This window comes from Alnus glutinosa, chromosome 5, assembly GCF_958979055.1.
Source record: "Alnus glutinosa chromosome 5, dhAlnGlut1.1, whole genome shotgun sequence".
NCBI lineage: Eukaryota > Viridiplantae > Streptophyta > Magnoliopsida > Fagales > Betulaceae > Alnus > Alnus glutinosa.
This window is the reverse complement of record NC_084890.1, coordinates 2,374,175-2,399,581: the sequence shown is the minus strand read 5'-3', so window position 1 is coordinate 2,399,581 and position 25,407 is coordinate 2,374,175. Positions and strand designations below refer to the sequence as shown.

General features: G+C 36.1%; 5 protein-coding genes across 7 annotated transcripts; 4 read left to right on the top strand and 1 right to left on the bottom strand.

The window, feature by feature from the left end:
• The first annotated feature begins 952 nt into the window (after positions 1-952).
• LOC133868220 (glycine-rich protein 23-like) lies at positions 953-1,439 on the top strand. Its single transcript, XM_062305038.1, has one exon. The coding sequence runs from the start codon at positions 972-974 to the stop codon at positions 1,437-1,439; it is 468 nt and encodes a 155-aa protein (XP_062161022.1). The 5' UTR covers positions 953-971.
• Positions 1,440-7,123: 5,684 nt separating this feature from the next.
• Positions 7,124-8,242, top strand: LOC133868219 (glycine-rich cell wall structural protein 1-like). The gene is made up of 2 exons (XM_062305037.1): positions 7,124-8,018; positions 8,106-8,242. Exons 1-2 carry the CDS (start codon positions 7,124-7,126, stop codon positions 8,240-8,242), a joined length of 1,032 nt encoding a protein of 343 aa, XP_062161021.1.
• A 1,170-nt stretch (positions 8,243-9,412) lies between these two features.
• Positions 9,413-14,584, top strand: LOC133867679 (uncharacterized). Its single transcript, XM_062304435.1, has 6 exons — positions 9,413-9,941; positions 10,703-11,365; positions 11,530-11,979; positions 12,783-12,955; positions 13,146-13,329; positions 14,382-14,584. The coding sequence occupies exons 1-6, from the start codon at positions 9,537-9,539 to the stop codon at positions 14,472-14,474; spliced, it is 1,968 nt and encodes a 655-aa protein (XP_062160419.1). The 5' UTR covers positions 9,413-9,536; the 3' UTR covers positions 14,475-14,584.
• A 72-nt stretch (positions 14,585-14,656) lies between these two features.
• On the bottom strand, positions 14,657-17,926 carry LOC133867681 (uncharacterized). 3 transcript variants are annotated; one of them, XM_062304437.1, is made up of 8 exons: positions 17,808-17,926; positions 17,603-17,664; positions 16,982-17,225; positions 16,749-16,874; positions 16,503-16,661; positions 16,002-16,174; positions 15,516-15,621; positions 14,657-14,911 (listed from the first exon to the last, which is right to left on the bottom strand). In XM_062304437.1, the coding sequence occupies exons 3-8, from the start codon at positions 17,201-17,203 to the stop codon at positions 14,882-14,884; spliced, it is 816 nt and encodes a 271-aa protein (XP_062160421.1). In that variant the 5' UTR covers positions 17,204-17,225; positions 17,603-17,664; positions 17,808-17,926; the 3' UTR covers positions 14,657-14,881. The 3 variants fall into 3 exon arrangements, with proteins under 3 accessions (XP_062160421.1, XP_062160422.1, XP_062160423.1); XM_062304438.1 differs by having other exon boundaries at positions 17,603-17,655; XM_062304439.1 differs by lacking the exons at positions 17,603-17,664; positions 17,808-17,926 and having other exon boundaries at positions 16,763-16,874; positions 16,982-17,123.
• A 2,420-nt stretch (positions 17,927-20,346) lies between these two features.
• Positions 20,347-23,696, top strand: LOC133867680 (aminomethyltransferase, mitochondrial). The gene is made up of 4 exons (XM_062304436.1): positions 20,347-20,612; positions 21,553-22,131; positions 22,615-22,733; positions 22,962-23,696. Exons 2-4 carry the CDS (start codon positions 21,571-21,573, stop codon positions 23,506-23,508), a joined length of 1,227 nt encoding a protein of 408 aa, XP_062160420.1. The 5' UTR covers positions 20,347-20,612; positions 21,553-21,570; the 3' UTR covers positions 23,509-23,696.
• The last annotated feature ends 1,711 nt before the right edge of the window (positions 23,697-25,407 follow it).

Below are 25,407 nucleotides of genomic sequence, written 5' to 3'. Positions count from 1 at the left end.
TTAAAAACTAAAAACTAATAAAAAGAAGTACTGAATTTAATACTTTAATTAATTATATTCTAAGGTAGACTAAAAAAACATGCATAACATTGTTATCAAATTATAAAATTCTGTGAGGATGGGTGGCACAAAAAGCTTGGGAGATGGGTAAACTGCTAATGGGGGCTGTTGGTGCGAAGGCATGTTGATCGAATTGGGCTCCCATTTAACCTCTATGTGCGGTTTTGACTGCTGAAAGGACTAATTATAAAATGGGTACGTTGTCGACCGATTGAGATCGATCTATCCCATGCATATATGCAATGGACAACATTTTTTTATTTTATTTGTATGAAATTTTATTGATGCAGTATTATCGATCATTCAGTTTTTTTATTATTATTATTATTATTTTATTATTTTAACATGACCGACGGTGTGGGTTTTAAAATTTTTCTTTTTCAATGATTAATGTTATGCATCGTACTTTTATTTAATTTTATTAATATTACACTAAGAATCAGTTGTTGAATTTTTATTTTTTTTTATTTTATGATTGTGAGTCTCGTATCATCAAAATGAGATAGAATTAAAAAAAAAAAAAAAAAAAAAAAAAAAAAAAAAAATATTTTCTCAATTAGGTGAGGATGTAGCAATTTTCAATCTATCCACAAAAAGATGGCCGAGAAAGCGAGTTGGGTGAAAGAATTGAAGTGAAGTTGGAAAATGTAAAGAACACCGAAAAAGCGAATGAATATGAGCAAATCCAGGTTACTCATCAACTTGGGGTGGGTTTCTTTTTCGCTACGGCAGCTGGCCGGCTCCATTAACTATAGAAGCACGGATTATAGATGACGGGATCGATGTAAAAATTTAAAACCTTCACAACCGTCACCTTCCCTCATTTTCAGTTCTCAAACGGCTATATATTCTGCACTCCCGAACTTCATTTCTCATCAAACATTTTCTTTGGAATATATTCTCTCAAAGTAATGGTTTCTAAGCAGCTTCTTCTGGTGGTGCTTCTTGGTGCACTTTTTTGCGCCGCCCATGCTAGGAAACTTGCGAGTCAAAATGGTGCAGTTAATGAAGAGAAGACATTCTTCCACCACTTCCCTGGTTATGGTGGTGGTGGGCTAGGAGGTGGTGCTGGTGGTGGTTTGGGTGGCGGGGGTGGCTTGGGCGGTGGAGCTGGACTTGGTGGGGGCTCTGGCTTGGGCGGAGCTGGAGGGTTTGGTGGGGGTGGTGGTGGGGGTGGGGGTGGGGGTGGGATAGGTGGTGGCTCTGGTTTTGGAGGTGGAGCTGGAGGTGGGTTTGGGTCTGGAGCAGGAGGGCTTGGAGGTGGAGGTGGCGGAGGGTTTGGTGGCGGCGGCGGCAGCAGTGGCGGCCTACTTGGTGGTGGGGCAGGTGGTGGATATGGGGGAGGAACTGGTGGAGGGTTTGGAGGTGGATTCCCTTGAGTTCAAAATCTGTGCTTCCAGTACCAATGCTGCAGCTACTATTTACTTGTTCTAATGTCTTGCATGTTATGATCGTCTTGCTAGCTTGTTGATGTACGAGCCCCACATTTCATTATGTAATATTAATGAGTAATAATGAGGAAATAAGCTGAAACTTCCTCTTATTTTCAATTCCCTGAGTTATTTTACTTTATTTTTTTTTTGGTCGATAAACATACAGCAATATTGTTGAATAAAGGGGCCTCTCTTTGGTCAAATAACAAAAAAAGCATGTAGTGAGCCCATTTTGTTATAATTAAGTGCTTATTATAAATGCAATCCAATTAAGGGTCGATTTGAATTTGCGATTTCAAAAAGTGCGATTTAAAAATAACGATTTTAAAATGTGCGATTTAAAAAAGTGATTTATAAAAACGCAGTTATGTATTTGACAAAATCGCAGTTTGGCCATTAAAATCGCAGATTAACCTTTTAAAATACTGCGTTTTCAAAAAAAACACCATATTGCCTGCGATTGAATAAGTACTTTTCTGCGTTTTCAAATCGCAATTTTTTAAAAACGAAGTTTTCAAACGGTCAATTTTCTGCGATTTGGTTTAAAATCGCACTTTTTCTCTACGAAATCGCAATCCTAAACGCACCCTAAAGAAAGTTTCTTTCTGTGGATCCCAATTTGAAGGAACATTTCATAGCACTCCAAATTAAATTCTACATATCTAATAGTATATATGTTGCCTCATAATAAATATGTTATCACATTATTTAAAATTTTTAAATAACGTGACATAATATACATGTTTAAATGCAATAAAATAAAATTTAAACTATGAAATAATCTCTCTCAATTTCTCTTAAAATAAAGAGGATCCTTGTCCGTATATATAATCATCTCCATTATTTAAGTGGAGTGATGAGAAACCAAATGGCTAGACATGGTTTATGCTATATATGAGAGGGTGAGACAAAATTTATGTATGACTATAGGTAATGGAGTAAGATACTGAAATTGGTGATTTGATGCCTAATCTAATGCAATTGTCAATTTTGGGTGTTAAGATTGATAATTATGATGTAATCCGATGTGGGATCTTCTTAAGTTATATAGAGTGTTCTATATATGATCTGGGGCCTGTGATCATGTTCAAAACACATATTAGGATTGAGCTTCATTGTTTTGGGAAATCCCGCCGATGTTAATGTTGGCCAGGGCAATGGAAAGATTTATATTGTATTTAGTTATTTCAATTTATTATTTTTATTTTTTTAAAAAAAGAGAGAAACACAATAAGAGGAGGCCATAACGATTCAGAAAAACGCTAATCTAATACAAAACAAATATGATATTTAACATTCACCAGCACCCTTATCTTTCAACCACTCAATATAAGCAATTTACACACCTAATATGAAACTAATTTTTGAGAATGTCACATAGATAAACCTTGACTATAGAACTAGCAAGCCTCTAGGCCTGCAGGATTAATATTGCACCATCAGTACTGTACGATATATATTAAAGGTTAAGAGCATTTGTAGTGAAGTTGTCAAAATTTTAGCAAATTTTGACGAAAAATACTACTTTCGTTAATTTAACTACCTAGCTTTCAAAAGCTCTAAATAACAAACTCTCCAAATATTCTCTATTTCAAATAAATATTATTTTTTATTACAATTAAAATAACCACTTTTCAACCGACCTCCACCGGACCCAACCCGTTCTCCTTCTCTAGACCCTACCCTCGTCACCGGCTTCCTGATAATGGCCGGCAAGATCTCGACGGCTGGCTCTTCCTCGATGGCCGACTTCTTCTCTACCTTCGCCCACCCGAGAAATTGAAAGATCGGCTGAAGAAGACATCCTCTGCTTCTAGATCCATCGGAACCCTAATCCCTAGCCTCGGATTGCCGCACTTGTAACACCCGGCCCTGCCGTTGCGCCTATCTCCGAAACCAACCCGTTCTCCGGCTTCTCCTCTAGCAGACCCAAGCCAAGATCCATCGGACCCTCGACGACCGGCTTCTCTCTTCTGTCGACCTTGGCTTCGTCGACGACCAGAAAGAAACGAAGGCTGCATTGGTTCGTCGAATCTGCGAAAATGGAATAAAAAATAGAAAAATAATTAGAGACGTGCGAAATCCACTTCACTAAAGAGACGAGGCGTTTTGACAATCGGCTAATTTTCTGTAGCAGTAGAGAGCTTGCTGCGTGCGGGTTTTTGTGAAAGATCAGCTGATTTTGGTGATTTCGTCTGTTTGACGACTTCACTGCAAATGCTCTAAGATCCCGCAAACAAATGGAACTTAATTTTTCTTTTTTAACATGTTCTAAAATTAGTATAAATCTTAATCATCCATAGATGTGAATCACATATATATGATCATATATATTGAACCCATGCATTTAGACCATGGGAATCAACATTATGTAGGCAGTTGTTATGATTAGTTACAAGAATTTTGGTCTTTAAAGACCACATTATCAGAAAATGAAATGCTTTTTATTACATTCCCAATGACAGAAGACAAAATGTCCACCCCAGAAAATATGCTCCATAAGTCAATTCTCTCTCCCACATAATGCATGTGTAACCTAGCTAGCTAGCTACTTCATGATTCACGAGTATGGCTGATCGAGGTAGTTGAAAACCGCCGCTCAATGAATGAATTGGAATATTGGATCGAATTGGATATATAGTAAGGACTTCTAGTGGTGATAATTCTGGAATTGGGCTACTTTTTGACAGTACATGTTAAACAAAAGTGAGGAAATGATCATAAATTGCATCGGGTTAATTTGATTTTGTTGGATCTAGCCATCTCGATCGATCTATTGAAATAGAGATATAAATATATTGAGATATGTACATGAAACGCATGTCCCAATTCTAACTAATCCAATTCAAACTAAAATTGGTACGAAGCAAATTCAATTTCAACAATACAATTAATGCACATCAAACTCCTAGCTAGGATGGTGCAATCCAACTTGGTTCAACTCGAACTAAAATTTGAATTATTTATGCTATATATATTGGCTATAAAAAGTCGAATTAATGGATGGACCAATTGATATATTGAGTAATACTAAAAGATGTGGAATAAAACCACTAACAACGTCTACATTATTAAGATTAACCCTGATATATATATTCATCCTTATAACTAGTAATTAAGGTGATAACATGCAGTTCATACTTCCACTTACATTTATACTCTAATATATATATAGAAGCCATATCCTTTAATTTGTTGCATAAAATAATGAAAATGGAAAGGCCATTGCACATGGTTATATAGCCTTTTGGGACCAATTACCAATATTTAGTTATGGGCTGACCACCTTATCAATGCCCCGGCCAGCCACTACCGGCCATGGTCAATCAAAGAATTTTGTGCTACATATATAAAATCGAGAAGGAAGAATATTGTGTTTAATTGATGGCCAGCAGGAGTACAGGCTGAATCCCACATCTAGATACACTCGAACCTTATATATTAATTTAGTTGGGTTAGGAATGCTATAATTTTTATTATAAAGTACTCTTTTACAAACAAACGTGATAATAATTCATAATTAATCAAATAATTAAGAAAAAAAATTCTGATTTATCAATAATTAATTGGTGGCACTACAAATTAAACAGGGTCCTCTCCAACTTTCAGCTAGTTTATTATTATATATTATTATTTTTATATGTGCCTTGATTTGGCACAACTTCCTTAGCACATTGTTCATGGCCTTTCCTCCTGCCTTTGTATTAATTCATACAGTAATCCCATACAAATCCGAATAGGTAACTGCTTAATAATACAATATCCTTATTTAAGGCACATGCATCCAACTTCTATACACATTTTTAGGGTGCATGTTCTTATAATAGATTGAATTAGGAAAAAAAAAAAATGAACTCATTTTTAGGGTGCATTTTTAAAAATACACATAAAAATCATATGTATTTTGAACACATGCATGTTAATTTAATAAATTAAATTAAAAAAAAATATTATTCAACTTAATTTGAAGGAAAACTTGAATTGTCAACCAAAATTATGGTATAAGATTAAATATGCAAAATTGTAATAACTCCATATAATTGTTTTCGTCTTAAATTATAATTAAGGACAACACGAAGTTCTAGAATGAGGAATCCTGTTGCCTGGCCTGGAGTCCACTTGGAGATGTTAATTCCATAGGAGTTGCTGAAGTGGGAGTTGTTAGCTAATATTCCATTAGAAGGTGTACGAAATGCTTTGTGCTAGCAATATTGTTACATAGAATTGGACAAGATTAGAGAAGAGAAAAATCTTTGAAAGGTATTACCAAAAGAAACGGATCTTTATTAAAAGATTTTGTGCTGAATTATTAATTAATTAAGCTCTTTCTCTAGCTAGGAACTGTATGTGAAACGACCAGACAACAAGTAGGGAGAAGCTGATGGACAAACCTGCCTCATCGAGAGTGGTAGGCCTAAAAGATGCATGGCAATTAATGCGTACATGTTTTTTTATTATGATGTCATCACGACAGAAAACGCTAGGAATATTTGTGTTATCATTTTAAAATGACTTATTAAATTACAGTTAGGAACTTTCTAAATCAATTGATTCAATTATAATATTTTTGGGGCTTGAGTATTTTAAGAATGATTGCTCCCGGTGTTCTATTAGGGTAGCCGGCCACCATGTTGTGATGATTTTATTTTTTTTCAATTTTGGGGGTTAAAAAAAAAAGTGATTTTTGTTTGGAAAATAATTTCTAGACTCAAGTATTTTAAGGATTTTGATTTAATTCCAATACGTACATCATGTATTGCTACTAAACAAAAAGAATATGTTAGAATAGCCATTCCATTTTAAATTCTTATATTCTTAATAATACACATTCTTAATTTCTTATTCCTAGCTAAATGAATAATTATTCCGTTTATCAAACGTATAGCCTTTAAGTATCCAAAGCTCCAAGCTGCTGTGGCCACCACCGGCGAGAAGAACAACCAAATTTAACAAGAGTTGCACATATTACTCCCATGATAATATATACAAAAACCAAAACATTACTTATGTCTCATCTCGCATTGGCTGGTTGGTCACATGGCATCCACATGGGTGTTTTCTCATCTTAATGGTTTGCTTAGGTGGAATTGATGACTGCCTAATCCTGTATTTGATAGCTATAGAGAATGACACATGGATTTTCTGCATATTTATTAATGTTGTTAAGAATATTATATTTTGGGAGCATGATGCATGCTTCTCTCTTTCTCGCTAGGATATTTCAAGAAGATGCATGCACTCACCTACTCCACTTTCTCTACTTAATTTATTATAACACTGCAGCTATCGCTAGAATATATATGCATGCGCATTCTCTCCCCAATTATTTGTGTTTTTGCTAGATTTAGGCAATATATATGTCATTTAGCACAAGTTCTAGCTACAACATTTTTTGTCAGCTATAGTTGATCACAATAGACAATCACATAAAGTCAAAGGCCTTTCTTGAATTGGATGCCTCACTAAACCCTCCCGCCAATTTCCCTTTCCCTTTAAAACGCAGTAATGAACATGGACCAGTGAAACTGGGTGCTTATATATATAGAGAGAGGGGGGAATTATAGATAAGGATCTACCGCAAGCAGGTAGGCTTGAGTCATACTAAGCCTTACTTGTTCAAAGAGCTAGCCATGGGTGTGAGCATTGAACTTCTTTACATGGCTCTTATTTTTCTGAGTGTTAGCAGCACTGGTCATGGTAGGGGTGCTGAAGAAAGCAGCTTTGGTGGTGCAAGTGGGTCGAGGTTTGATAATGGCGGTGGTGATAATGATGATGATTGCTCGCATGGAAATTGGAGGAGTTGTGGGAGTTTCTTTGGAAGGGGTAGCAGAAGTTTTGGTGTGGAGGGTAAAGGAGTGAGTCATGGTGGAGGGTTTGGTGGTGGAGGTGGAGGAGGAGGTGGTGGCGGGGGAGGAGGGTCAGGTCGCGGTGAAGGTTATGGAGTTGGGGGTGGTGTAGGTGGTAATGGTGGTGGTGGTGGAGGAGGAGGTGGTGGGGGAAGTACATTTGGTGGAGCGTCTGGTCATGGTAGTGGGTTTGGTGCTGGAGTTGGTGTTGGGGGTGGGGCAGTTGGTGGTGGTGGTGGAGGTGGAGAAGGTAGAGGCTCTGGAGGAGGTTCCGGACATGGTAGTGGATATGGCACAGGTGCTGGGGTTGGGGTTGGAGGCGTTGGGCAAGGAGGTGGCGGTGGCGACGGCGGCGGTCGTGGGGGTGGTAATGGTGCCGATGAAGGGTTTGGACATGGTAGTGGTTTTGGTGCAGGAGGTGGTCTAGGTAGTGCTGAAGGAGGAAGTGGCGGCGGCGGTGGAAGTGGTGGCGGTTTTAGTGCCAATGGAGGGTATGGTCATGGTGCAGGCTTTGGTGCAGGTTTTGGTGTTGGCGGCATTGGAGGAGGAGGTGGAGGTGGAGGAGGAGGTGGAGGTGGAAGTGGTGGCGGTTCTAGTGCCAATGGAGGATATGGTCATGGTGCAGGCTTTGGTGCAGGTTTTGGTGTTGGCGGCATTGGAGGAGGAGGTGGAGGTGGAGGTGGAGGTGGCGGTGGCGGTGGTGGTGGTGAGGGAGAAGGTGGAGGATATGGTCATGGTGAGGGTGGTGGTGGTGGTTTTGGAGTAGGTGGGGGTGTAGCTGGCGCTGGCAAAGATTATGGTGGCAAGAATGGGATTGGCATAGGATTCGGCATAGGCATTGGATTTGGGTTTGGTATTGGAGGTGGTGGAGCTGATGACACCAATGCTAATGGTGAACCCTAGACTCTTAGAATGCTTCTATTTGGCTGCCAAAGTTGAAGTGAACAAGCCAAAAAGTGCTTATTCTTTGTAGTAGATTGAGTATAATACCAACTTATCATGTTGATCATCTCTATGCCACAAAGACAATATAATTCTATTTTGTTTCAAAATAAATGTTTGCATTTCCCTTCATTGTAATTCTCCAAACTCTGTTCTGTTGAGTAATTTTCCCATTGAAGTCAGCTATCAATATTGCATCAAGTATAATGATAATGATATTGAACTTATGACCACTTCAATTATTAATCATGCCAATAGTTTGACTCATCCCTACTAATCTCCAATTCTATTGCAAATGATAAGGGATAAATTTGAGGAATTATTATATGATCCAAATTAGATTTTACAACATTTAATAGTGTACATGGTACCACATTAATCATTTAAAATTTTTAAATAATATGATAACATAAACAACATATACACCGTTAAATATTATGAAATTTAAACGCACCATGAAATGGTTCTTCGATCTCTATTTCACTTGAAATTGAGAGGATCCTGTTCCGAGGAGGGAATAGCCCTTTTTTGACCCGTCAAAACTATGGTTAGGTGTATAAGAAATGGACAAAGTTTTCTTACAAATTTCTCCGACTTAATTTATTAAATTAACATTTGTCTTTAGTGTATGTGATTCTCACATGTATTTTTAAAAATCCAAATAAAAATCACATGCTATAACGATAGAATATAGATGTCAATAATAGACTAGGTTAGAGAATTTTTTCAGCCTTTTTTGAGGGAATACTTGTTCAAAATAAGGAATTGAAAAATAATAGACCTACAACTCTTTTACAACTTATTAACACGTGTCAGCATGTGATTGGAGGGTGTTAATTTTTTTTAGTGGCTGACACGTGTCAATAAATTGTAAAAGAGTTGTAAGTAATAGGTATAACATTACTTTAAAAAAAATAAAAAAAATAAAAAAATAAGTAGATCGGTAGGTACCGTTTCATAATGGGCCTGGAGCCCCATCCAGATCGATTAGTCTTCAGCCCAATTGGTCTGAGGCCGAATCACCTGCTGGTCCTGGCTGAAATTGGGCTAGATCACTGGCCCACAATATCACATTAATCTAAGTGATCAATCTGGCGCGGTCCAATAGAGGCCCATCACAAGCAAGAGCTTCTTCTATCTTCACCCGCCCTAGAGAGCCGTTTAACAGAGCTCTCTCATCGTCAGCTTCCTCTGAAACCTCTCCAATTTCGCATACAGAGTCGACTCACCGGACCCGAGAAGGAAACACACGATAATGGCTGACGTTGTGCAGTACCGGCTAGAGCGCATGGTGGACGAGCTCGACGACCTCGAGCGGCGTGGGCTGTTCACGCGCCTCGAGATCGCCGAGATCGTCAAGCAGCGGCGTAAGTACGAGTACCGGCTCAAGCGGCCGAGCCCGCTCAAGCAAGACTACCTGGCCTACATTGACTACGAGACCCAGCTCGACGCGCTTCGCCGCCTCAGGAAGAAGGCAGTGGCGCGTGAGCTCGGGGCCAAGGGCAACAAGAAAAAGAAGCAGTCCTTCTCGGACTTCGCCGGCGTGTCGAGGATCGTGGAGATTTATCGGCTCGCGGTTACGAGGTTTAAGGGCGATATCGGGTTGTGGTTTCGGTACCTTGAGTTTTGTAGGCAGAGAAGGAATGGGAGGATGAAGAAGGTATGTAGATTTTTGTTTTTAAGGTTTTATTTTATATTTGTGTTTGAGTTTTGTTTGGTTGCTGAGAAAGTGAAGGAAAGCGTTGCCTTTGATTGCAAAACAATAAGCTCAAGGAGTTAAAGTGTGTTGCAGTTGTTTTGGGGTTTTTGAGGGTCTTGTTGGGTTCTGCATTATGGGCTAGCTGGGTTCTTCCTTTGTATACTTCCTGTGTACTAAGGGGCGCCTTACGCTTTTTTAATGAAATTCCTATTACTTATAAAAAAAAAAAAGTGTGTTGCAGTTGATTATAGAGTGATGTTTGGCTTTTTGTTGTTCTATTACTTCATTTTGCAGTTTTTGGTTGCTGAGAAAATTGGAGGAAAGGGACAAAGAGGTTTAGGCTTTTTGCATTTGTTATTAGTTGTTGGAAAAGCTCAACAAGTAAAGCCAATTTGGCAAATTAGGGGCTAAGCAGTGTATGGTTTTTGTGTATGCAAAATCAAATTTTTTATGCCCCCATTTGGTTGCTGGTGAATTGGGGCACGAGCGATTGAGAGTGAAACTGCATGCAGCTATCTATCCTAATAATCCTATTGTTTTTATGAGTTTAAGAATTAAAATCAATTCAATTAGCTTGCATTAGGCTCAGTTTAAGTGTAGCTCTCTGCTTTCTCATATCATAGGAATTGAAGAAGAGATTTTATTTTATCATTTGAATTTTTTGTCTTTTGTCTCAATTCATGTTCTAAGGAAATATTGTTCTCCTCTTAAACTTCTTGCAGGTCCTGGCCCAGGTGATAAGGTTTCATCCTAAGGTCCCGGGAGTTTGGATTTATGCTGCAGCTTGGGAATTCGACCATAACTTAAATGTCGAGGCGGCACGTGCTCTCATGCAGAGCGGTTTGAGAGTGTGCCCGACTTCCGAAGACCTGTGGGTAGAATATCTTCGGATGGAACTCACTTACCTTAATAAGTTAAAGGCCCGGAAGGTTGCACTTGGAGAGGATGAAGGAACTCTGGTCCGTGATAATAGACTTGCTGATGAAAAACAATGGAGAGATGAAAACAAGGAGTCATTTATGTCTCTTACAGATGAAAAAGAAAATGATGGTGGATTGAATGTTGAAAATGAGGATTCAAAGATGAAATTAGATTTGTTTCGACAGCAAGGATTGAGTGTTCTACGAACTGTCTATAGTACAGCTGTTGAAGCTCTCCCTTCTAGTTTTAGCCTGAGAAAAAGGTTGTTTGAGATATTGGAAGCGATGGACCTAGCACAGTCAGAAGAAATGCGTAAGGAGATGCTAAATGACATGAAGAGAGACTTTTCAACAGAACCTGAATACTGGGACTGGCTTGCAAGACTTGAAATTGTTGATCCCAGAAGTACACAAGAGATGAGTGAAGGAGAAACTGTGCTTTCTCAGACGCAAAAAGCAGTTCAGGTATAAATCCTTGTGAACTACTGAAACCTTCATATGTGATATGAATTGTTGTTCCTGTGTTGTTCATAGCTGGACAAACATCTGAGATATATATATTCTGAATGTACTTCTTTTTTGTGCTTATATAAATCTAATGGTCACCTTGGATGCTTTTTCATACATAGGTTTATGAGGAAGCTTTAAAAAATGTTCCTTCAGCCATGATGTTTAACCTGTATGCAAAGTTTTTGATGGCTGTTATTGTTCCCCAAGAAGAGGAGAACCAAAATTCTGTGTTATCTAGTCCTACTGTAGATTATATTTCACATCTCTTGACGGTATATGAGAAGGCTGAGACAATGGGATGCATTACTGAGGATCTTGCTTGCCAACATATTTCATTTTATTTGCAATTGGGAAGATTGGACGAAGCTAGGAAACTGGCAGCAAAGCTTTGCAGTGGAAAATTATCAGATTCAGTACAGCTATGGCTATTAAGGGTCTCAATAGAAATTAGAAGCGTCACAAAGGATTCTCCTTCTCCAAGTAAAGCTGATTTGCTATCCATCTTTGAACTCCTAAGAAAAGTTTTGACGAATGTGTCCATTTCAAAAGCTGAAAGCTTGTGGCTTATGGTATGTTATCACTTACCCACATAATTTTCCCTTTTCTCCTGATGAAATTCTGATTATTTTAATTGTCCGTCACAGCATTTGTATCATTGTGTCATTTGAATTCAGCATTTTGACGAGGGTAGCTCTAAGCTTAGGCCAAAAACATGTTGTTAATAATAATAAAGATTTTTGTTGACCTACACAATGGCTTAATGAACTGCCGTCTACTATAAATATTCATGAACTAATAATAAAAAGTGGTTTATCTAAGCTCTTTGTAATATGCAGCATAGGTATCATGAGACTTCAAATTTCTTTGTCACTCATGAGCCTGTTCGCCTTGATGGTGTATAGTTCTGTACTGCTGGTTGTGCTTACATATTATTCATATGCTGAGCTCACAAAAATGCCTTAATCACAAATGAGCAGTGCTATGGAGAATTACTCTTTCTGGAATTCATCCGGAAAAAGTGCTTCTCCCAAGCATTAGCCATCACAAATATATAGTGCTTGGTTTGGATATTAGCCGGAAACTTGATGTATAACATAGCTAGTAAAAATCAAGAAATTTCAAATATTATTTTTAAAGTGTTCTGTTACAAAGAATCTGTTTGATGTTTTCAGGTAAGTATCTTAAATATGAACAGCTTTAGGGTTTGACTCCTAGTTGAAAATACTTGTATCAATTGTTTCTGTTGGACCAAATCGACTTGAATTGTGTCTTCTTTTTTTTATTTTGTGTGTGTACGTGCGTGTACATACTAGTTTAATTTTCTTCGGAAGGTCTGGTAGATAATTTTATCTGACATTATCTCATATTGCAGGCCCTCAAGTTCTTTGCAAACCAGAAGCATATTTTTGAGAAGCTGGTAGATATGTCTCTTTTTTCATTAGCTAAAGATGGTGGCAGTGATAATGGATTTTCCCTTTCTTCTGCTATCATAAATTTTGTTCTTCAGAAGGATGGAATTCAGCATGCAAGGGAGATGTATAAGCGGTATGTCTAGATCAAGAGCTGCCGAGCTTTGTATTTTAAGAATTGTCTCGAATTCTAAATTATCTGCATTACCGCCTGTGGTAAATTATATTCCATGATGCTCGACATGCTATTTGCATGGTTTTAGTGATCTTACTTCTAGAAATTTCCCTAATATAATTTTTGAACTTCTATACTGTTTCAATTGCAGGTTTCTTGCTTTACCGCGTCCTGGTCTTGTTATATACAGAAACTGCATTGAATTGGAATCAAATCTTGCATCTAGTGGTGATAAAGATGGCCTTGTAAACGCCCGGAAGATATATGAATCTGCACTTGCAACTTACGACCAGAACGTGAGCTTGTGGCAAGATTACCATTCGATGGAGATTAAGGTAAACTTTGCTCAGCCCTTTATGCTATTTATTTATTCTAGAAGCTTAGACCCATGACAAGTAAAACAACTTGCCAAATTTAGGCTCACCTAGCTTAACATAACCATCTTATATCTGGACGTCTGCAATTTTCATTATCAAAAACAGAGCCACAGAATGATCTCTTAAAAAAAAATTCTTTTTGGTGGGCTTATTGTTGCTAAAATTCAAGTGGGCGCACCTAGGGGTGAAAATGCGGGCAGATAATAATCACACCTATCTGCTATTCGATATATATATATAAAATTAAATTCATGAAATTCCCTTTATATTTATATATATATTTATATGGTTGATAATCGTGATTTATGTAATAAGTTAAATATTAATTTATTTAAACTTGCATATAGTAATAACTGTATTATTTAATCTTGCATATAGATTTGGATGATAATCCAAAGCGCCCATTACCTCATATGCGGATAGCGGATAATAACCGCAATAACCGTGCGAGTGCTAATACCTAGAAGTAATAATCGCATTATACCGATGCTCCGCATTTTCGACAGTAGGTACACCTATGAATTTTGAGTTGGGGTGGCAATTCGTGTTCCAGTTTGAGTCCTATCAAAATATGATTATAGGTCAATCATAACCTTACCCATTAATTTACGGGTTAGACCTCACAACTATAAGGTGTTAATTTTGTATTGGATTTGCGAATTGTGTTAAAAAAATCTAACCCTGTCGTGTATCGAATTTGAGTTGTTTTGAGGAATTGGTATAAGATTATATAAGTTAATCTTAAACTAATCCATTTAATTTAACGGGTTAGACTTTTTTAATCTTAATCTACTAATTTCGTTTTGGGCTCATGTCAAGTTTGTAAGTCTTGTCAAAAATTGTCGGTCCTAATTTTAAGCTCACTTTACTGCTTTTGTGCAACTTGTACTCCAATGAGAAGACATAGTTTCTGGTTGATGCATTTTTTAGACATTCCAATTGACGGAACTCGTATATATAATATCTTACACGATGAGCTCATTTTGTTCTCTTTATTTTCACCATAACAGATGGGAACATCAGAAACAGCTACTGCTGTCCATTGGCGTGCACGCAAGACTCTAAAAGACACTACCGCGCTCATTGCATCTCCAGATTTATGATGATTTCCCAATTTTGATCTCTTCTTTATTATTTGAACGTATTTTAAGAGATACGGATAAATCCCTAGCAACAAAAGTGAGCAAGTTTCATTTTCTTTTTCCCCTGTGAATTTTGTTTGTTCCTTTTAAAAAATTTGTTTTTTTTTTTTTTTAATATTTAATAACAATTTCACCCACTAAAAGAGAGAGAGAGCCATGGCTACATTCATAAATAAATCAGAAGTGCATACAATTTTATATGAAAAATTTTACATGGAGAACTTATATTTTGGAATGTTATGCTACATTTTTTTTATTTTTTATTTTCATTTTGGGCAGAAAACTACGACAGTAATTTACAACTTCAAATGGAACAAGAAGCCCAACATCAGTTCCTAGGAAAATGGAAACTTCTCAATACTGCTCGACTATACTCTAGGCCACTGTGGACTCACCACCTGTACAAGCCAATCAATTCATCAAGGCACATCCAATATATTCAATAGAAGACAATAACCCAGGAATACAAACTTGATTTCTTAGGCACCAAATAAAAATGCTCTTCACTTGTACAGTTTATGGTTGGTAATTTCGCTGGTCAAAAATGCGATTTTAAACAAAATTGTGAAAAATGTATTGTATGAAAATGCATTTTTAAAAAATTGGGTTTGAAAACGTAGAAAAATATGCATTTTCAATTCGCAATCAATAGGGTGTATTTTTAAAAATGCGTGATTTTAAAATTCAAATCATAATTTTACCAAACGTTTAATTGCATTTTAAAAATAAATTTTTAAATTGCACGTTTTAAAATTGCAAATCCGACTAAACCCTTAATATAATCATCCGGCAACACGGATGTGCAGAGGTCCATACTCCTCCACAAAGCAACTCTTGACATTATGGACCAATTAATTAACAAGAGATAGATCAAATAACATACAGAGCCCTAATGTCTTGATGTCTCTTCTTGTGCTAAATCATCAAAGACAGTAGTCCTTATGCCATTGTTGATCTTCTCTGGTTATTCATTAGAAAAATCAGTTCCAGAAAATGGCTAACCTCAAGTGTGCTAAACACTAACCGCATTCGGCTAGCAACAACTGATGGCTCCTCGGCTCGTCCCGCCACTGCCATTTGCTCTAGCTGAAGAGTCTTTACTGGAAGCCTTCATTAAACACAAGAAAAATAAAATTGACTAAAAACTGTGCCTCTACCAAGGATTTTACTGCTTGAAATTTAAACATTAGCCAATACTTTCTTGAAAGCAGGATTTAAGGCGCCAAGAGGAATTAAACTAGTTTTTCACAGCACGAAGTGAAGCTAGTATATTGAACATGACTCAGGCAATAGGGACATGTGCAGAGTAACTATCTACATGCATATGCAAAAAAATATTAGAGATGCTGGTTTTAAGTGCAAGAGTAATATTTGAGATGTCAATGCTTCATCCACTCTAGCAGACTCCCTGCCTACATACAACAATACTGGCACGCTTGGTAGAACTCATGTAAAAAGAGGAAATGGAATATGCTGAAAGCAACTCACCATGCCATTCCCCTCAAAAAGTATGCATTTGCTATAATAGCACAAAAGCCTTTCCACTGAAGCCTCACTTCATCAGACACTGGAGGTGTAGATGACCATCGAACAATAGTTGGTTGTGGTGTACACAAGATGGTGATGAATATAATACTCAACCACAGAATGCACTCATCAACCTACATTGTGAAATAGAAAAAATGAGATTCCAGTTGCCAAAAGATTCAGCAGATCGAGTGTCCACTCATAAGAAACGTTGCCTCTGCATCGCAAATGGTGTAGTTTGCGTCTAGAATACTAATTCATGAATAAGTTTACTGATGAAAAATGCTTCTGTAGTTCACAGTCTACAAAGATGAACCCCTTTGCTTCAGATATAATTGAATAAAGCTCTTACAAACTTCACAACTATATTCCTTGGACAATAATATAACTTGTGAAATCAATTATGCTCAACAGTCGTGCCCTGGCAAATAGTTCAAGTTCAACTAGGCAGAAGTGACTAACCTCTTCCAAGATAATCTTGGACTTCAAACTGGTGGTTCCACCATAACTCTGCATTGCTTCAATTTCAACACCAGATTCCTTCATATCATTAAGTTCTTTCCTTAATCCTTCATCAGTACAGCCCAGTGCATAGGCATTCACCCCAGCACTGATGAACTCCTGGTACAATTAACTAAACGTGTTATTTGGAACAAGACAATAAACTAACAGAATAAATAACAGAACAACCAAAACCAATTAATATACATTTAGGTTGTCACCTCCTCCCCGATCAACGGCATTCTTGAATCGCTTAAACAAACTGATTGCTATGTTGCGTGAGGAGCGGTACTCATCATCACCATCCGCCGAAATCGAATCATGCAACCGGCACTATGATAGATAAGACAGTAAATATATCAAGCACTTAACTAAAACCCACAAACTTAAAAAGTTAAAATGAATCAGTTCAGCCAGCAGTTGCAACGCTGATTAATTACCAGCCATCTCTTTGAAGCTACGTGGTGCAATACATGATGGGTCTTAAACTGATCACGGCCTTCCCAAGAAAGTGCGGAAGTATGCAGTACATTATTACATGGATTTCTTAATTGTCTTGGACAGATTGTAGTAGTAGTATTAACCAAGGAATTCGCATGGGTAATCTTGCACGGAGATGCCTCATATAATGTTATAGCTCCCTGAGCATACATCATCAGCATGGTTGAACCATGATAATACAACCTTCAAAAATATTAAGCAAATACCACAATGAATACAAGGATTAGATATATCAAATAGTTTTTGAAAAGCAAATAATTTCCATTTTAGAAAATTACAAGAAATCTCCCAAACTGATAGTTGTAAGTGTGCCATTCAATTTCCTTTGGAGTCTCTTAAACTTAATTCAACTATTTGATCTTTTTGAAATCCCAACAGAGGAAAAAATGAACAAAGACTTTATTTTTATGATGACCCAATTTACCAAATTTGAACTAATCAATTGGGTTACATCTTATGCAGTCAATCTTGCAATAAAAGTTGCGTTTTTCTGTTATTCTTTTGATTACACACACAAAATAATAATTTAAAACAAAGGTGTGTGTGTGTGTATAACCAACCTTTTCAGGGTTTAGATGAGCTCATTTGGAAAGAAAACCACTGATCCAAGAACCTGCAATAACTGAAGAGGAAAGGTTAAGACAGAGAAAGAGAGACAGGTGATCATATAAGAAAGATAAAGAAGCGCAGTTTGTATTATAAAGAACACTAATTAGCAATAGGGATTGAAAAAAAAATAGAGTCTCATAAGGTTGTGGCACTCACTGAAACCACCAATTTTTTGAATGGCTCCTGAGATTCTTTGCTTTTGAATGGCTCCGGAGGCTGGAGAGATTCTTTGCATTTGAATCTTAATAAACCCAAAACTTTTTGTTTTGGGAAATTATTTTTTGTGTTTTTTCTGGCTGCCTACGACTGTGATATATGAGAATCCAGTGGACGTGGCAATGGGCTTAGGCAGACCAGCTTTTCTATCATGGGCCCAAGATGACTCTACAAACAAGGATCAGGCCCGGCCTGATTGAAGAGAGAGTAAAATACAGGTGGGTGTTAATTAGCCTAAAGATAAATATTACATACATTTTCATTTTCACACTTTTAACATAGCATTAAAAATTACCATTAAATTTTGGATGAATCAATATATAGTAGTAATTTTTTAATCCAAGTAAATTTTAATGACACGTCAGGAAGTGTGAACAAAAAAATATACGAGTGAAAGTGTATGTAATATTTCTCTGGACGTAAATGGTAAAATTTGTTGATGTTTTGCTGGAGATGTTGGTATTTGGTTTTAAGGAACGCAATATATTGCTACGGGATTAGGTGTACATTGAATCAAACTAGAATGATCATTATTTAGGAATAGGAATGAGCATTATCAAGAGCACAAGAAGTTAGAATTGAATGACAACATAAAAATTACTAAATTTCATGACTGGAAATATAATTTCAATCAAATTTCTTCAAACACCCTTGTTTATAAATAATAATAAAAAAATCATTTCATTTTTTAATTTCAGTCATTTTTTTTGGGGGGGCAAAAAAAAAACCCATTAATAGTGGTAGACAACCCCCAAGCCATTAATGGGTTTTTTTTTTTTTTTTTTTTTTTTTTTTGGTGCCCAGAAAAAGAAAAGAATGGTTTTTGGGATATTATTTTTAGAAATATTCCATTTATGAGAAATATATATATTCCCTATTTTTTTTTTCCTAAGGGGAATGAATAACTATTTCTATTTTTCTAATTTTAGAGAAATATTTATTCCCAAAGAAGACTTATTCCCAGTAAATTGTAATGGCTGCACAACCAAACAACATAAAGGCTTGTTTGGCAAACACCTCCCCCGTCCCCCTCACCTTTTTTTTTTTTTTTTTTTTTTAAACAAAATTTCAACATTTTCTTATTTTTTATATTACATCAATTACTTTTTATTATCCTTTTTTTTTTAAAAAAAAAAAATCCACTATAAAATAAAACTTTTTCATTTTTCCATACAAAAAATTTAATTTTTTTTAATATTTTATATCACATTAATAATTTCTTATTACTATTAAAAAATAAACCCTTAAAAAACTTTACCAAACACACCCAATGCACTTCGCAAAACACCTATACGAATAAGGACAAAGTCTTTTTTTTTTAAAAAAAAAAAAAAATTGTGTCGGAGGATATTTTTCTAATTCAGATTATTAAATGGAAATCAGTATTTAAAACATGTAATTTTTGTATGCATTTTTAATCAGATTAACAGAGCAAATAACATCTATCCTTCAAGATCATCACATGCTCTAAACACAGATGTTAAGCAATAAAATGAATAAAAAAAAAATAATTTAACTTAAAAAAAAAAACTTTATTAAAAATGGAAATAAACCATCAAAATGAAGGCTATCAAATACTAAAATTATCATTAAATTTATAATTGATCACTATTAAATTTTGATCCAACAATAATTTTAAAAATCACATTAATTTTAAAAGACTCTAATATAGTATTACCCTTTGAGAGCCGCCAACTACAATCTCTCTAGTCACTTCCCACACAAAAGCCAATATTAATCTGCCAATAGCCTTTCACCAACTTAAATCAAAACAACTATTCTGTTTCCTTCTCTGCCCTCCACAGCGATCTCTCAACAAACTTCTACTTTCTAGGTCGTCTGTCACCTACTCTAATGGCTCAATTGCTACAACACATGTCCCCATTTGACCATACACATTTCAATGGCTCAATGGAATAAATTCTTATTTCAAAAAAAAATTATTTAATTCAATTTATTAAATTAAAATCTGTTTTTAGAGTATGTAATTCTTAATAAATATCAATTTATTAACTCAATTTCAAAGAAAAATTTGTCCCCCTCCATATCTATAAACAATAATTTTATACGGCAACTCCATTGTCGATGTTTCATCCCGTCCCGCCATAACCTTAGACAATATAGTGGCATACAAAATCTTCTCAGCATACAACTTCATAAAATGACATAAATCAAAGAAAAAAAAATAAGTCTTTTAGAAGATGGTAAATATAAAAATTACAAAATTTAAATTATTTAATAAAAAAATAACCTTGAAAAGTACTATGAAAGTTCGAGAAATCTTGAAACATCAAAATAACATAAAACATGATATGCCCGCTCGAATGGTTGAATACAATGTTTCTTGACATAGAGTCGTATAAATGGGTACGATGTCATTAAAAAAAAAGAAAAAAAAAGAAATATGAAACATGGTACGTCTAGAAAGTTGAACAAAAGAGAGTGATAGAGAGAGAGATGAGGTAGGGTTGTCTGGTAGTGATACTACCACTCAATAACGATGGGGTTTTGTTGGTTGAATCCATTCGGAAGAGAAACCCTTTCCTCCACCCACTACTTTAACCTACCAACCCGCTTAATATTTTCCCATTTGTTTTAGTTACCTTATCAATATTATTTTACAAGATAAAACAGAGGCGTATATATAAAAGGCAGTCCTTTTATTACGAGCAAGAGACGCTCTTTCGGGCTCTCAGATTTGCTTGTTCTTAGGATAACAGAGGACGAAGAAGAAAACCCATCTCGGTAAGTGCTTTCCGAGTCTGTATCTTTGTTTCTTTCTCTCTTTGTAATTCAATGTCATCTGGGTTTGTTCATTAAGCATCTCTGCTTCAATGTTGTATTTCTTTTTATATGAGAGATCGGGAGATCTGTGTGTTGTGGAGAAACGTTATTGAGATCTAGATGACTGGTTTGAGATTCTATTGTTTGAAAGGAATCTCATTGTTTCGTTATCTGTGTTGGATTGTATGGTATCAATGGCCCTTTTTTGGTGGTTTTCACTTCATTAAGATAGGCGATAGCCCAAGTGAACTTCCCAATGACAATTATATGAGATTGTATTGAGCAGTGGTTTGGGAGAAGATTTTCTTGGATGTTTTTCATGTACATGGCGTTGGAATATTTTGTGGAAATTAATTCGGAAATGGTGTATTCGTAGTGTTTGAAATGAGGTCTTGTATTTTAAATAGCATAGTATAGATATGACCAAATGGCATACGTGATTTTAGAAACTAATTTTATTTCGATATCATTATGGCGATTATGGCCACGTCTCAACACAATGCTACTAACTCGTCTATGCAAATGCTGTAAAGAGGGCAATGGATTGATTTAATTTCCACTTTGGAACTTTTGGCCATTTTTTAAAATTTCTTTTCGTTATTTTTGGTTCTCATTGGTGGCTCCTTTTTTAGAACATCTTTTCTCTCTCACACACCAAGTGACAAGCAGGCATTTTTTGATTATTGTTTTTCATGAGATATGGAATCATCAATCTTTTTATTAATATATGTCAATTTTTTGCACAAATGTTTGAAACCAAAGTAGCACTATCTTTGGGTTATTCTGACAATAAGAAATATATGTGATTGTTTGGTTTCTGTTGAGAAGCCATTGGCATATTATTAAAGACGATTTGGATTTCTCTATCTTATCTAAAATTCCCTCTATTTCTATTGATCAGGTGTTTTCTGTTAAGAAGATGAGAGGAGCGGGTTTGTGGCAACTTGGGCAATCAATAACCCGGCGTCTTGCACAGGCTGATAAGAAGACTGTAGCTCGCCGATACTTTTCTGCAGAAGGAGAGCTAAAAAAAACAGTTCTTCATGACTTCCATGTCGCCCATGGCGGGAAGATGGTGCCATTTGCTGGATGGAGCATGCCCATCCAATACAAGGACTCAATCATGGACTCTACTCTGAATTGTAGGCAGCATGGTGGACTTTTTGATGTATCCCATATGTGTGGGTTGAGCCTCAAGGGGAAGGACTGTGTAACTTTCCTTGAAAAGCTTGTCATTGCTGATGTCGCTGGGCTAGCCCATGGAACTGGGACACTAACTGTCTTTACAAATGAGAAGGGAGGAGCAATTGATGATTCAGTGATCACCAAGGTCAATGATCATCACATATACCTGGTCGTCAATGCAGGGTGTAGGGATAAGGATCTGGCTCACATTGAGGAGCATATGAAGGCATTCAAGGCCAAAGGTGGGGATGTCTCATGGCACATCCATGATGAGAGGTCTCTTCTAGCTCTCCAGGTCAGTCCTAGATTTTCCTTTCCATGTTTTCCTATGTCTTAGTTTTTTGCCTTGGATTTGATGCTTTTCGATTCTTCGGTTGCACAGGTTGCTTTTATGTATATCTAGATATAGGGTCCAAGGAAACTGCAAAGACTTATTTTCTTTTTCCATATTACATGGGCTGGCTTCGTCACCAGAAGAGTACCCTGTACATTGTTCTTGCTTTATGCTCTGTGTCTTTGTTACTTGTGTTTTTCCTTTGTTCCTTCTTTTTCTCTTCCTTTTTTCATTTCTCCTCAATTATATGAAAATAGAAATTTTTGCGCGAGAATTATTTTATCACAATAGCTGAAAGATAGTGGGTTTGATGATCAAATGACACCTGGATTATATTTGCCTATACAAGTCATTAAAACCATCTTGCTTTGATCACTGGAAGGAAGTGCGCTTATGCTTGCACTCTGAATAAAAGACAGTGCTTCTTTAATTTATCTGGTGTAGGGTCCTCTGGCTGGCCCAGTTCTTCAGCACCTGACGAAAGACGACTTGAGCAAGCTTTACTTTGGGGAGTTCCGTATATTGGATATCAATGGAGCACTCTGCTTTCTAACTAGGACAGGGTATGCTTCTTCTGTGTGTTTTCTTTTCCTCTAGTCCAAAAATGGCAATTTACCTTGCATAGTGATTGGTGAGAGTAAATGCTTAGTTTCCTTTTGGAATTTTTAGCTAGTGACTGTTTTTCTTATATCAATTTTTAGTGCTTCAGTAGATTACAGGGCTTGTGTGCAATTTTTCTGTTGACTGAGAGCATGAAGTGAAGCTGAGCCTGATTAAGTTCTGATTTTCAGGTACACCGGAGAAGATGGTTTTGAAATCTCAGTTCCTTCTGAGCATGGGCTGGATCTTGCCAAAGCAATCTTGGAGAAATCTGAAGGTAAGGTAAGGTTGACAGGTCTGGGTGCCAGAGACAGTCTGCGACTTGAAGCCGGGCTCTGTTTATATGGTAACGACATGGAGCAACATACAACTCCTGTTGAGGCAGGACTCACTTGGGCCATAGGAAAGAGAAGAAGGGCTGAAGGTGGTTTCCTAGGTGCTGAGGTGATACTCAAGCAACTTGAAGAAGGTCCGTCCGTGAGACGTGCCGGGTTTTTCTCCTCCGGACCACCTCCAAGAAGCCACTGTGAAATTCAGGATGATAAAGGAAAGGGCATTGGGGAAGTCACCAGTGGAGGATTTAGTCCCTGCCTTAAGAAGAACATAGCCATGGGGTATGTGAAATCTGGATCACACAAGGCCGGCACCAAAGTTAAGATTGTGATTCGAGGAAAGACCTACGATGGGGTTGTCACGAAAATGCCATTTGTACCAACAAAATACTACAAGCCATCCTAATTAACGTTTGGTATATCAACTCCGGAAATCTCTAATTGGTTCATCTTTTGACTTGTTTTTGCTAAACTTGACTGCTGGTCGATTTTAATTTCTATTTTCGATTTGCAAGAAGTCCGAGTTGAAATGTAATACTATATAAATACTATATATTTTTGTCACTGCTTTATGAAATTTCATGGTTACCAAAACTGTTATTTGGAATGTGTTAAGAGCACACTCGCGATCGAGGGGGACAAGGATTCTCTCCATTTCAATTGGATTATACACCGGTAGGCAGTAGATGAAACAAAATAAAATTTCAGCCATAAAATGACCTATCTTCATTTCATTTGATGTTTTAATGGTTACTTGAGAAATCCTTTGTTTACTAGACAAGGATTCTCTTCATTTTAAATAAAATGGATACTATCTATTTCATAGTCAAAATTTAAAGTTATCATGTATATTTTTTTTTAGATGCACTAATTTTAAATCTTTGATCATGAAATAAATAGTATCTATTTTATTTGAAATACTATAGATATAAGCTCATCCAATAATAATGTGACACAACCTACCAACAGCCATTGATTCCAATTGATTTTTGTGCTTTTATTATACGTTCTTTGGAACATGCTTGGAATACTGCAACTCCATTATAAACTAACATGTTAGCTAGATACAACTAAGTTTAATTGTTTTACCTGACATGATAAGTGCCACATTGACTTACAAATTGACATGGCACTTCGCGTGACACTGTCACAACATACAAAATTAAATGTAATTGTTTAGTAACTGACGTGATAAATGCCTTGCGATTGATGTAATTGTGTAACGTGAATTATCATATCAATTTGCAAAGAATTTCTAGTAAAAACTAATCCTAGCAGCACTCATATGGCTCCTACCTTGTAAACGTTTTATCAAATTTTAACGCATAGTTTCACCAAGAGTTCTGACACCGTCAACACTCCATTTGATATACTTCATTTGCAAATTTTTTTTTTTAACGTGCTTAAAGCTGTAAATAAATAAAGCTACTCACAAATAGACTTATGCTCGACTCACTCTCGCTCCATTTAATAAATGAGTTGACAATGAACACAAAATTATGTTCAATTATTAAACAAATAGAACTTGTATAAACTTTGCTCAACTCATATAAACTTGTACAACTTCATTTTAATTATTTTTTATAGTATTATTTTTAATTTTGTAATGAGAACATATTAATTATTTAAAAAGACAAAAATGAATTCTCTTCGTAATGTAATAGATATAGCTTGAAGTATTTTAATTTTTGAGTCTTGATACGTATATATATATATATATAGAGGAATGCTAGAGCATCTTCTAGTATTCTCTTGGTGTTCTCCTAGAATGGCATAAATGTAATTTTTTTGATTAAAAAATTGCATATATGCCATCCAAAAGGACATAGATGTAATTTTTTAATTACATCTATGCCATTTCAGGAGAACACTAGGAGAACACTAGGAGAACACCAGGAGATGTTATAGCATTTCTCATATATGTGTGTGTGTGTATGTACTTCTATATGTTTGTAATAATGCATACACATACTATAAGACAAACATATAGACTCGAGATTAGATTGCTTAAAATTTAAGTCAATTTCTCTAATTACTCAAATAATAAAATTTTAATGATAACTAATTAATTAATAATTAGTACGGATTTAAGAAAAAAATAATCACAACATTTATTTTATATATAGACTGAATAATTCAATTCAATAGCTCGAGAACAAGCTTGAGTTTATTCAAAAATTAAATGAACTGAACTTGAATAAAATATCTAACTAGGCGTAACCTCAAGCTCACTTCTTATTAAAAAAATAAATAACCAAACCAAACTTAAACATTAAATACAAACCAAACTCCCATTCTTTGGATA

Bases quoted from the DNA above. Each gene is read 5' to 3' on its own strand.
- LOC133868220 (XM_062305038.1), top strand. From the start codon at position 972: ATGGTTTCTAAGCAGCTTCTTCTGGTGGTGCTTCTTGGTGCACTTTTT.
- LOC133868219 (XM_062305037.1), top strand. From the start codon at position 7,124: ATGGGTGTGAGCATTGAACTTCTTTACATGGCTCTTATTTTTCTGAGT. The intron at 8,019-8,105 runs GTGGAGGTGGCG...GTTTTGGAGTAG, and splicing joins AGGAGGAGGTGGAGGTGGAG to GTGGGGGTGTAGCTGGCGCT.
- LOC133867679 (XM_062304435.1), top strand. From the start codon at position 9,537: ATGGCTGACGTTGTGCAGTACCGGCTAGAGCGCATGGTGGACGAGCTC. The intron at 11,366-11,529 runs GTATAAATCCTT...TTTCATACATAG, and splicing joins AGACGCAAAAAGCAGTTCAG to GTTTATGAGGAAGCTTTAAA. The intron at 12,956-13,145 runs GTATGTCTAGAT...TTTCAATTGCAG, and splicing joins GCAAGGGAGATGTATAAGCG to GTTTCTTGCTTTACCGCGTC.
- LOC133867681 (XM_062304437.1), bottom strand. From the start codon at position 17,203: ATGCTGATGATGTATGCTCAGGGAGCTATAACATTATATGAGGCATCT. The intron at 16,875-16,981 runs GTAATTAATCAG...TATCTATCATAG, and splicing joins TAGCTTCAAAGAGATGGCTG to TGCCGGTTGCATGATTCGAT. The intron at 14,912-15,515 runs GTTAGCCATTTT...TGGCTTGTACAG, and splicing joins TAGTGTTTAGCACACTTGAG to GTGGTGAGTCCACAGTGGCC.
- LOC133867680 (XM_062304436.1), top strand. From the start codon at position 21,571: ATGAGAGGAGCGGGTTTGTGGCAACTTGGGCAATCAATAACCCGGCGT. The intron at 22,132-22,614 runs GTCAGTCCTAGA...TATCTGGTGTAG, and splicing joins GGTCTCTTCTAGCTCTCCAG to GGTCCTCTGGCTGGCCCAGT. The intron at 22,734-22,961 runs GTATGCTTCTTC...TCTGATTTTCAG, and splicing joins TGCTTTCTAACTAGGACAGG to GTACACCGGAGAAGATGGTT.